The sequence below is a fragment of the Ictalurus furcatus genome, chromosome 11 (assembly GCF_023375685.1).
Source record: "Ictalurus furcatus strain D&B chromosome 11, Billie_1.0, whole genome shotgun sequence".
Taxonomy (NCBI): domain Eukaryota; kingdom Metazoa; phylum Chordata; class Actinopteri; order Siluriformes; family Ictaluridae; genus Ictalurus; species Ictalurus furcatus.
The window spans coordinates 20,228,555-20,241,491 of record NC_071265.1 but is presented as its reverse complement, the minus strand read 5'-3'; the positions used below and the strand labels follow the sequence as shown (position 1 = coordinate 20,241,491).

The 12,937-nt window shown below is 41.0% G+C and overlaps 1 protein-coding gene across 1 annotated transcript in view; it reads right to left on the bottom strand.

Moving 5' to 3' along the window:
• Positions 1-2,079: 2,079 nt before the first annotated feature.
• The window catches only part of shmt2 (serine hydroxymethyltransferase 2 (mitochondrial)), a 40,164-nt gene continuing 29,306 nt past the window's right edge, over positions 2,080-12,937 (bottom strand). The window contains exons 4-12 of the mRNA XM_053636124.1: positions 12,604-12,804; positions 12,057-12,138; positions 9,460-9,582; positions 5,547-5,686; positions 5,130-5,292; positions 4,073-4,172; positions 3,810-3,965; positions 3,601-3,708; positions 2,080-2,518 (exon numbers count right to left, since the gene is read on the bottom strand). Coding sequence (XP_053492099.1) covers positions 2,391-2,518; positions 3,601-3,708; positions 3,810-3,965; positions 4,073-4,172; positions 5,130-5,292; positions 5,547-5,686; positions 9,460-9,582; positions 12,057-12,138; positions 12,604-12,804 — 1,201 coding nt within the window. The 3' untranslated portion in view covers positions 2,080-2,390. The remainder of the gene's footprint in view (positions 2,519-3,600; positions 3,709-3,809; positions 3,966-4,072; positions 4,173-5,129; positions 5,293-5,546; positions 5,687-9,459; positions 9,583-12,056; positions 12,139-12,603; positions 12,805-12,937) is intronic.

Here is a 12,937-nt window from a genome sequence, read left to right as displayed (position 1 = left end):
TCTCTCTTATCAGTGCTACCTGTACTCTGGAGTTCTCAGTGCTTGTGAAGGAGCGGAGGTTTCATCACACTATAGTTGAACCACAGACAAATAGGCAGTCAGACAGACACACAGATAGAGAGAGAGAGAGAGAGAGGAAGCATGAGTTTACGTAAGCAGGATGCACCGCCTCCCTTTCATCACTTCTCCAGGTGGCTGTCAAGCTGTTAACTGATGAGTAGAACACTTTCTCTACTCCCTTGTGATCAATCCATCCCTCACACACACACGGCACTATAAGAGACACTTACACTTTATTATGAGATAATTATGGTGCATCAGGGCAGTGTGGTGCATAAGTCTAAAATGGCACTTAAAGCCCAAGCAGGCGTCTGCCCATAATGACGCGTCTTGTTGCAGTGCGTTTTTAATTATGACAAGAGTTCCGAAGACGCGTGCCACTCTACATAAACGAGTCCAATTAATTGCAGGCACTGTCGCTTATCTGTCCCTTGCTGAACAGTGGTGATTCATTGTCAAATTAGTGCTTGCCTGTCTCAGCAGAGAAAACGAGAGAGAGAGAGAGAGAGAGAGAGAGAGAGAGAGAGAGAGAGAGCGAGAGCGCTATGGTGCTGCAATGCTAAGTCACAGAGTTAGAGTGAACAAAAGAGCAAGGCTGACAGGAAAGCTACTACTCTCTGACATAGAGCAGATAGGCTAGTGTGTGTGTCTGTGTGCGCGCACGTTTTCCTCTCACACCTGGGTTTTGTGAGTGGGACAATTTCCACTGCTGGTCTGTCATTAAAGCAAAGCTGCGGAACAGGACACACTGTTCTGCCATCATCTCTCACACGCTTTATTAGTCACACGCAAACATACACTCAACTTTTCTTAATATGTTTGCCGTTCTCCTTGCATTCCGTCTGCTGTCTATATAATATCTGCTCAAGAGGAAAAACTCCAGTTTCTTTGGTGCCTCAAGCTGTAACTGAAAAAGGAACAAAACCCTAAATCAGAACGAGGATGTGTTCCTAGTCGACTGTCAATTCTGAAAGGTGCTCATAATTTTTGCAGGAATGAAAACTGGGGTAGATTTAGTTAATGCACAAATTTATTGGGATTAGTTTTTATAAAATCACTTTGTAAATGTCTACTTAAAAAAACTTTACAGATAAAAAGGTTTGATGAACAGAGTGCTGGAGAATGAGTCATGTAAACAGGGCAAAGACGAGACAAGACAGTATACAGTTTATCACATTTATACACGTTTGTCCCATTATAACTGCTTTAGTTCACAAGGAAAGGTTATAATCCGTGCATATTTGGCAAAACTGCAAGGTTAAAAGAACTTGGCACTACTTGACCCCACCCACCTATGAGCTATGACTCCAGACGTTCTATAATATTAGACTCTATATGTTATAATAAAACATATTGCATTTAAATAATTAAGTAGAACTTTGTTTTGTTTTGACAGCAGCGGTGGTTAGCTTGAGACAGAAAATGGTCCATGCTGATGCATATAGAGATTTGTGGCTGTTATTTACTCCGCAGTTTAAGAACGATTAAGCGTGATCTGTAAACATCGAGTGTCTGTGCAACACAACGATCCATCGGGAATTGTGCAAGTCTTGTTAAGTTATATCAAAATGAACAGAAACTACGTATCGGTTGCTCTAGCTGGTGTTTCAGCCATGATTAAAACTATCAGAGAGATATATAACTACAGCCATCTATCTTGTGTTCCCCAGCTCAGACTGCCACTGAATAACTTTAGACAGTATGATCTTTACTTCCTGTTCAACTTGAGTTTGCATTTAAGTCTGAGCATTTTCAGGCCTTTGATTCATCACTTAAAAATGAAAATCAAAATGTGTGGGTTTCTCAATGCATGAATAATCACACACATACACACACACACACACACACACACACACACACACACACACACACACCCCCCCCCCCCACACACACACACACACACCCCCCCCCACACACACACACACACACACAGCCCCACACACCCCCACGCATGCACACACCAGTTCTTGTTATACATCACAAAAGAGCTGCAATGTGAAGACAACTATTAGTAGATAGTCTGTTTGAATTACTGGGCTCATTAAGACTTTTAAGTTTTAGTTAAAAAAAAAAAAAAAAAAAAGAAGACATTTTGTTCTTAAGATTCAGAAGAATACTGTGTAGAGATAAAAGGTACTCAAGCAGCACTTCGAAACATTTTCTCTTTGCGTTTTACCGACTAGTTGCCTGAAATAAACAAAGGCTCATATAAAATTGAAAAAAGTTTTATCCCAATACCGACACATTTCTCATGGTTTACTCTGCTGTGAGGAGCCGAACGGCTCCTAGACGGATGTGGAGCTTCACCCGTTTTCTCGGTCTCGACTGTTTTAGTGGTCGGAGAAGCCTGGCATGGGGAAAGGCCGAGCGAATGCCTCCACCCGACTGCGCAGCTCACCGATCCGTGCAACAGTCTCAGGATCCTCCAGCAGGAAGCTCTTAAACTCCGCTAATTTCTCTAACACGCACAAGAGAGACAAGACAGGTGACAGGGAGGGAGAGTGGACATGAGAGTCGACAGCACTGAAATCACAAGTAATTAAAGAAGCAGGCTGTAATTATTACAGCCCTCTGCCGTGTGCAAACCGAATCACTATTGCAATGGAAAAACACTGAGAGGCATTTCCACAGGGGTGCACAAATCACTAGCCTGGACAACCAGGACAAGATTACGTGTCTGGGATATTATTTTATTCATAGTCTCACATCAATCATTTCTCAAATAAAGCATGCCCGCTGTTGACATGCGCAAAACCAAAAGTTTATTTGGTTTGCATATTTAAACAAAGGTAGTAGACGCACCTCAGACCTCAACGCTGTAACTATAGTTCACATTACTCTTCCTGTACCCCATTGCACTAATCAGTTTGCATGGAAAACATGCGACCTTTTCTCAATCAGGTACGTCACAACACGTTTTTTTGGCTTGTATTTCCTCATTTGTAAGGCGCTTTGGATAAAAAGCGTCTGCTAAATGAATAAATGTAAACGTAAATGTAACACACAGCTACCTTGTGCTTAGACATGTCAAGTTAATACAAGGACAAGAGCGAGGGCTCAACTGATATAAGGGTGCAAACACAATGTTCTACCTCAGACACTTATATGCTCGTGTCTCTGTTAATGCATTTATCTAGATAATTAGCTCGCCATTCTTTATTACATTGTGCTAGCTAGTAAAGTTTTTTTTTTAAGCCTAGAAAAGGTATCCAGGCAACCAATACATGAGTCTGGTCTTGCCTGCTGGGCTAGTTCATGGATTTATGATTTGTCCACTCCATCTACATAAGGCTTATTCTTCCTTATTATGTGTAAAAGGGGCGGGGCTGGTAAGCTCTGTTCTGACTGAGGGCGGGGCTAATTTTCCAAACCAGAAAAACTTTAAACGGAAACCTATAATAAGGAAACTTTGTATGGCACTACAGAGAATCAAAGTTTCAACGTCTTTGAAAATCACAGGTATAGAAAGACTCTGAAGTGCCCTATAAATGGGAATACCCATTTTATAAATGAGAAATGGCAAAGATATGATGAACTCACTGGTCTTTTTCTTGACGTCCAGAGCGATTTTGAAGCCTTCGTCCAAGAAGTCCACGACGCGCTCGAAGTCTGCCTCTTTAAACTGCCGAGAGGTCAGAGCTGGAGCACCTGAGGTGACAAGAGGTGCAGAAGAGTACAAGCAACAACCGTATGAGTGTCGGGGATGCTGCAGAGTAGAAGCCCGAGTGTGTATTTAATGTGCTACGTACCCAGTCGTAGGCCTCCGGGTGTGAGTGCGCTCTTGTCCCCAGGGCAGGTGTTTTTATTGGCTGTAATGGAGACCAGCTCCAAAACCCTTTCAGCACGTGCTCCATCCATTCCCTGTGGTCTCAAATCAACCAGCACCAGGTGATTATCAGTCCCACCTGATCAGAGAGAGCGAGTACAGTAATCAAGATAACCCACAATCTAGGGATTTGATATTAATTTACAGCACTTCCAGATATGAAATGTTTTGTGTTAGTGTGTTCACCTGACACAAGGGTGTATCCTTTTTTCAGCAATGCTTCAGCCATGGCTTTAGCGTTCTTCATCACCTGTGCAATATATTCTCTAAACATTGGAGTGGTGGCCTAAGGACAGGATAAGGGGAAGAAGAGAAAACATATCCAGGAAGGTCACAAGATGGGTATACTCAGATACACAGTCCATACAGGATTTCGGGGAGTTTATTTTTGATAGTTGCAGGCAAAAATGCTTGATTTTGTTGCAGCTTTTAAATAAATAAATAAATAAATAAATAAATAAATAGCGATGCAACTTGCTGAGTTTTTTGTGCTTTGTTACTTCAATTGGCGAAACTGCAATTGTATTTCGCAATGATGTTTGTTGGTAAATGAGACCGTTTAGCTGTACTCATGTTTGGAACACGTGAATCAAAGAGGGTTTTGGCTGAATGTGTGTTGTGATGATGTCACATGGCGCGTCTTGGCCCAAATCTGCAGAAAATATGCAGTAATTTTGAAAAATTGCAAGCTCCTCCGAATATTGCAGTTTGTTTCATTTTGAGCTAATTTATGCGATTGCACAATCCTGGAGGGACTGGATATAGGCATGTATGATTTCTGTCCAAAAAAACAACTGATCTGTGAGTGCAAGAAAGAGAAAAATCACATCCACCCAAGAAAAAGAAAAAAAAAAAAGATCAGAGATCATGGTGGTAATGTGTGAGATCAGTGGTCATTAACCCTGTTCCTGGAGATCTACCTTCCTAAAGATTTTACCTCCAACCACAATCGTACTCATCAGAAGTTCTTGATCAACTGAAACTGGTGTGTTTGATTTTGTTTGGAGAAGAAACCTGCAGGAAGGCAGATCTCAAGGAAGAGGAATGACTTTATTTAATAGTTGTTAACAAAATACTGCAATAGTTGCGGTTATTGAGGACCCCAAGTACTTTTATCACCAAAGTGAGTAAGGCTAATGTTCATTACACAATTCAAAAGAAACTATGTGAGGGAGCGGGGGGAAGAAGAAAAAAGAAAAAAGAAATTGAAATGCAATAAAGTGTGTTTGTATTTGTAGCGTACCTGTCGCAGAGCCACAGCAACCCCAGCGATAGCATGATTGTGAGGACCTCCCTGGAGAGAGGGGAAGACTGAAAAGTTGACCTTGTCCTCAAGGTCATACGTCACCTGAGCACCTTTCTTATCCACAGAGCGCACGCCTTTACGGTAGAATATCAGCCCAGCTCTGCGGAGGAAGGAGAAGAAGAAGCAGCACTTCAGTCGCTCAAGATAATGAACTGAACTTCACCTGAACTAAAACACAATTAAACACCTAATGTGTTTAGGATATTGTTACTAATTAATTAGTTAATTAACCACAGGGAAATAAATCTTGTCGATCTATCTTGCATTTGAAGGATTACGCCGTCATTACCGAGGTCAATGACGGAAAGTAGTGCTCGCTCGACACACATGTATGTGCTCGCATGCACACCGTACCTGGCACCTCTGAGGGATTTGTGCGTGGTTGTGGTGACGAGGTCAGCGTGCTCAAATGGAGAGGGAACAGCTTTAGCAGCCACGAGGCCACTAATGTGGGCCATGTCTGCCAGCAGGTACGCATTTAACTCTGTACACAGCTGGAGAGAGAGAGAGAGAGGGAGGTAAACATTTCTATTTCTCTTGTTTTTTTTTTGTGCAAAAACTCAGTTTTGATATCAGGATGAGGAGAAAAGGAAGAGATACAGAGGCACACCGCGTCAGACAGAATAAGTACACGCCGTTAAAAACAGCACACGGAGTACCTTTTAAAAATCAGCTTTCTAAGGAAAATGATCATGTGGTTGTCTACATAAACTGGGGAGGATGTGACATCACTGCATGAGATTTTTCCATTTTATCTGATTATCAACTGATATTTTTATGCATGGGTCTGCAAGCATGTGTGTGTGTGTGTGTGTGGGGGGGGGGGGGGGTATGCGCTGATGTTTATCAAGCAGAAAATCAGGCCAGAGCAACAAACAGGAAACAGATCTGGCCCTGCAGGAGGTGGGGGATAAAGAGCCATAAAAGAAGATAAAAGGAAAGGAGAGGGAGGGATGGAGAGCTGGATGGATGGATGGATAGGTATACCAAATCCTAACCAATTATACTGGCTGAGTACATATACTGGTTTGCAATCAAATAATTACTCATGAAAGTAGGACGTGTTTCTCAAGAAGAGTTCTCTGTGACATGCATGAATAGTAAAATACAAAACACCGCTAAGTCTAACAATACTTTAATCTGAAATGAAAATACAGAGTGGTTCGAATTCAAACTTTTCCTATGTTAAAAGACAATAACCAAACCTTTTTTCGGTGGCTGGATCTCAAATGGTGTTCTACACCAATATGCATGAGGGCACAAGGTATGATGCACTACACAGAGCTACACAGAGCTACGCAGAGCTACTATGCACAAATAAAGTGAATAGGAAGCCATTTGGGATTCAACCCAAGTCCCTGATGACAGATTTTACTTCAATCACAGGGAGGAAACAGAAATTTGTACAGCTAAATATGCAGCTGTGAGGAAAGAAATCAAAACAAATCCAAAACATAGATAGATAGATAGATAGATAGACAGACAGATACATTAACCTGTTGGACAAATCTATGATGTTGCCTCTCAATTACACCAAAATAAACATTTTTCGTCAAGTGAAGCAAACTCTAGCAGACTACACTAGTCTACTACTGAAGATTTCTGTGCAGGTAGACAATAATGTGGTCTACACTGTTTTTCTGTCCTGCTCGGCTTGTGTGGTACCTGGATACAAAGACTAACCAAATTGGTGGTGATTTATCAAAGTGTCCTGTGTAAAAGCACTAGAAGTCTGATATTATACTATAATTGTAATTTTCTTTTTTTTTTTTTTTTTTACAAAATAATAATCAAAGTAAGGACTCGTACCCGAGATGTACGCAGCGTAACGAGAAAAACGATATGCAGAATGAGGTCAAACAGATTTCCATGCTATATGCAGCCAAACCCTGGTGTGATAATTATAGAGAAGCAAGACTATTTTGCTTCTCTATAAAAGGAGGGGTAGATTAGCATAATGCTGTGTTACAGTTCTGACTAGCATGCTACCGATGAATACGTTCTTTCAGCACTGTTTGGAACTCCAGCTGTTTGCAAAACACAGAATTTTTCATATGACATGCATTGGAGGAAAGAAGCCAGAACGGCTCGGTTTCTCCTGCTGAATCGGGAAATATTAAAATCAAACTCTAATGCACATGTACTTATTAATAACGGTTTATAAAATAAATGAATAAATACCAAACTTTTTATTTATTATGTCTGCACTATGGCATGACGACATGTGAAAATTGAATATGTTTGGGTTTATAAAACATCCAGTGGAGTGAATATAAGCTTACTTTATAAAACCTAGAATATTCTCTGCCATATACTCTGCAGTCCGCTCCATCTCCACGTATAAATAAGCTGCCTACAACTGTAGAGCAAAGATATTTACTTTTAATGAACTGACTTGTTTGGAGATATCCGTAGAATTCCAGATATCCAGAGCATCTGTACGGTATAAACATTATTTACATTACTGACGTAAGGAAACTATCAGACAAATCAAACAACCTGTCTGCCCAAATAGGAATACAAAATACTCAATTATGAAAATAAAGAAGATGACAATATCCTATATGGAGAGAGAATATTAAACGGTGGTGCATAGCACATTAATGAACAACCAACATACATATACATACACACACATTATATATATATATATATATATATATATATATATATATATATATATATATATATATATATATATATATATATATATATATATATAAAAATAAGAGAGCTTAACCCATTTTTTTTTCTACCACACAGATCCAGCAGTTTTGCCCCAGATGTGCACCAAACAACATTAAAGAAGCAAGGCTACCAAAGACAGCATTTACTGTTACTTAAAAACAAGCACCTTGTCCATTTTTACTGACCAAAGGCTACGTACACATTACTCCGGATAGATCTGAAAACTGCAATTTGGTTTTAAATCGCTTTCCGTCTACACTGGTGTTTTCAAACGTTTTCCCAAAAATTGCTCGTCCATGCTTAAAAACTTTACATCCTTATACTGTACATGCGTAAAAACAGCATCATTTCCGTCAGGTGTGACTCCGAAAGCTGTACAAAGTGACATTAATTTTTAACAAACTGGATAGCAGGCACAACGACTGCAGCACAACATCGTCCACCATCTTGTTCGTTTTCAATCGAACGGGTCCAGGTGAGTGAAAAATACGCCATCGTCTTTTCTACAACACGAAAACAGCGGTTTCGAATTTATCCACTTGAGGCAGCGTTGATTAAACACTCCGTCTCTGTGTGGACGGAAGGTCAAAACGTCGGGAAGACGACGCGTTTTCAAATTTATTCGGATTAACGTAGACGTAGCCAAAAAGTCTCATCTTCTTATTTCTCTTGTTAAAGGTCAAGATTCACCTACATAAATGTAGGTAAGAAGAGAAAGTAGCCGCTAACAGAAACCAATACACCCTGTATCCTTTCCCCTTCAGGTGATCTTTAGCTACACTACGGTACTCATTACGTTTTTAGATCCTATTACATCATCCTGTACAGCAATGTGGGTTACAAATTGTGGGACACTTCTACAGGAAACTAAGGAAATCATGAGAGTTTGAATTTGATAAGTTTGATCATCTGAGTTGGGGTGTGGTGGTCAGTGAGGGATTCTGGGAATTTGAGTTCCCAGAGACTGACTAACTAGCTCTCAAACCTAGCTTATTTACTGAATTATTAAAACATTAAACAGTTAATATCTCTTGAATGTTGACTGACGTCTTGACTTAGGGCCTGGTCTTGTGAATTCAGAGTAATACTGATGCTGCATAGTTGTGGTCAATAAATTCAAAAAGTGGGCATGTGAACACGAAAGAGGCGGAGTGATGTGACTGAGTGGGTGTGTCCAATGAGGAAAGACAGCACACGGTGCAGCTCTAAAAACATCCTCTTCATGAAGACGGGATAACAGCAACAGCACGAGTGTGTGCGTGTGAGACAGAATGAGAAATCAAGATAAGGCTGTGTGAGAGACAGAGAGAAGCAAGATGTGTGTGTCTGAGTGAACGTGACAGAGAGCATCTGTGTGACAAACAATGCACGGGAAAGTGTGAGCACCAGGAATAAGTGATTTAACAAATGAGTGTACGTGTGAAAGAGAAAGAGATATAGTGAGTGAGAATGAGGGGAGAAAAAGAGGGCAGATGGAGAGGGTTATAATGATAGAGAGAGTGTAAAACCGTGAGAGAGAGAGAGAGAGAGAGAGAGAGAGAGAGAGAGAGAGAGAGAGAGAGAGAGAGGTGTGTGACACCTTCTTGATGCGAGCATAGTCGATGAGGCGGGCATAAGCACTGGTGCCAGCGATGATCAGCCGGGGCCGAAACAGCTTTGCAGTCAGCTCCATCTGGTCGTAGTCTATCAGACCTGTTTTAGGCTAGGAGGAGACAAAGTTGGGGGGAGAACAGAATCTCATTCCCACATTCATGACAGTCATTTTGTACCTTTTTACCTTTCTACCTTATGCAAAAGTACGTTCCTTCTCGATCTGGGTAGCTTTTAACACACAAGTAGAAACAAGACTCCAGACATGAGCATGAACATCCAGACCCTTCACTGCTCATGGCAAAGTAGTTCTGCCCACTCACCTGATACATACACAAAAGGACGTTGTAATGAGATGTATCCCTCACACTGAATGTACAGTCGATCAAAAGTATGCATGCACATACATGATGCAATTACCCAATAACCCTGAAGACAGGACACCGAGTGAAAACGATAAACAAGACCAACTGTAAACAAGATGAGGAACATCCAGCACATATTCCAGATTTGTTGGAATATGCCTAAAGCAAAAAAATATATAAATAAATAAAAATAAATAAATAAACGTGTGATGCTTCTCAAATGCTTCTCAAGGCTTTCCTATGGTTGCCACAGCCATGAACTTACAAGTACGTTGCAGAATTCATCTTCCCCTTTCATTTTCACAGCACATGGATCACTAGCTGCAAAACTAGCTGCATCAATGACCCACCAGAATATTTTACACTAGGTATTAGATTGTTCCTTGAAGTACCTTTATTAGTAGAGATGGCACAATGCCACTTTTTCTTTTCTGATACCAATACTAATACCGAAACCTTGAGTATCAGCAGATATTGATACAAAGACCCATCCAATACTCCATTCATCAATTTCCTATGCCGCTTATCCTACACGGGGTCGCAGGAAGCCTGGAGCGTGGAGGCAGGGGGACACCCTAGACGGGGTGCCAAAACATTGCAGGGCACAATCGCACACACATTCACACACTACAAACAATTTGGAAAATGGCAATCAGCCTATATCAGCACATATCTTTGGAATGGGGAGGAAACCGGAGTACTTGGGAGGAAACCCCCAAAGCACTGGGAGAACATGCAAACTATGCGCACACAGGGCGGAGGCAGGAATTGAACCCCCAACCCTAAACCATCGTCCCCGTCCCACCCACAATTCAATATTAGAAAAAAATTACTACTATGCTTTAAATTTTTTTAATTATTTTTTTGAAACTTAAGAACTTAAAAATACAGGGGGGAAAAAAAAAAAAAAAATGCACCGATATCTCATCCACCATGTTCTGCTGTTATCGACCCAGCGCTGCTCCTGGATATCAGAGATATCTCTACTTATTACCCCAAAATCCTGACAGGGTTCAAACAGGGTCTTAAAGTTTTATTTTGGGTCTCTTCTTCATTTCAGGTGATTTTGCTGGGATTTTACATAAGTGCAGCATGCATTTTATTGAAGAGGAAGAAAAAAATTTTTTCAATGATGACAACCTCAATTTTAAATATATTCCAATTTTCTAAGTGGGAAATCTGAATGTTTAATGTTATGCTATACCTTGGTCCAATCCTGTATTTGAATTTTCTTCATATACAATGAAGAAAATTAAGACAAAAACTAGGAAATAAAAATCTAAGACGTTTATTTGGGCATGGAAACTGGACTCCAGCTCTTGTCAATTTCATGTTTTTTTCCATTCCACAGTTATAGAGAGATACTTTAACTGCTCCAACCTTGTAACAAGCTGTCAGTCAATATTTAAAAAAAAAGTAACCGACAAGCAAAAGAACTAATTTATTTAGTCCTTAAAAGCCATGCCCATTTCTTGAAATTAATCTTGCTTTTGATCATAGTGCTTCTCTCTCCTCTCTGAATGGCTCCAGCTGTTCTCCTGCACCTCTCTCACTCTTAGTCCATCTCCTTGCTCCATCACTGACGTGGGCTCTGAGGGGTCTGAGAGAATGTGTGTGCGTGTGTGTGAGGCCAAGGCCCGCCTGTCGATTTCCTATTATCTCTCCCGTAGAGAGGGTACGGCCCTCTCATCCATCAGACAGCAGACTACGGAGACAGGACACACCCCTGTGCATTGATCACCACCCCCCCAAAAAAAACCCTCGCCTGCATAGAAGAGCTGCACACACTGGCACTGATCAATCAATCAATCAATCAATCTCACAAGAGCATCAACAATCACTTGTGAAGACAGGCTGGCAGCTAGGATCTGCGCACAACCACACACATTCGCCAGGCTTACCTACAGTGCAGGTTTAACATTTGCTTGATCTAAATAAATAAACGGTAGCAACCGCAAAACCCTGTAATGGGAGGAAAAAAAACAAAAAAAATACAACAATAGCCTGCCAGATGGTAATTCACACAAAGAACGGATACGTCTAACCAATCAGCTCTACTGCTTTTACTGAGCCAGAGACTGATTAAATGACAAGTAATTCCCATGTAACTGATTTGGAGAATAAAAATCAACAATAATTAAAACAAAACAAAACAAAAAAAAAAAAACACATAACTGTGCATAAAGAGGCATGGTGTATTAGTGATAGAGCATTGACTTACATTGAGTTTGTAGGGCATAGACTCAAAGTAGATGGAAGTAGCAGAGATCCGCTTCACATCAGACATGTAGCCATGTGTAAGGCTAGAGGGAGCAAGAGAGATGGGAAAAAAACACACACACACACACACACACACACACACACACACACACACACACACGAATCAGAACGAACACTTATCAAGTGCAGAAGTATAGAGTGACTCACACCATGAATGAGCTCTTGGTCTGTGAACGCGTTTCATTTTATTCATGGTAGCCACCACAATTTTGTGGTATCAAAGTATTACATTTTTCCTATACATGAATTAGAGTGACTTATATTACCAGCCATAACGAGTACCGAGTAACACGCCACCCAAGCTCCAGCATGGGGCTACCATAATTGGGAGAGATACACACTTCTTTCTTTCTTTTTTTTTTTTTTTGAATCAGGCAAGTGAAGGAGCAGTGAGAAAATCAGTGCATGAGAGTAAAATGACTCAAATGAGACTTGAGACAACTAACAAGGGAAATAAGAGTGGGTATCATTGTGTGTGAGGTACTCACTGTCCTCCATCAGGTAGGTCTAGACCCATGATACGCTCGTGGGGCTTCAGCACGGCCGTGTAGGCGGCGAAGTTAGCCGGCGAGCCCGAGTACGGCTGAACGTTAACTCCCCAGAGTGCCGGGTCCAGATCAAAAGCAGCCAGAGCGCGCTTCTGACACAGCAGCTCGATCTGATCTACTACCTCCGCACCGCCATAATACCTACATGTGCGCACACACACATTCTTTGCATTATTAACACATAATAGCTTGTCAAGCGACATTTAACATTTGCCTTTTGATAATGACATCAGAGCAAGTTATACGAGTTTAAAACGCTGCCAATGATGAAATA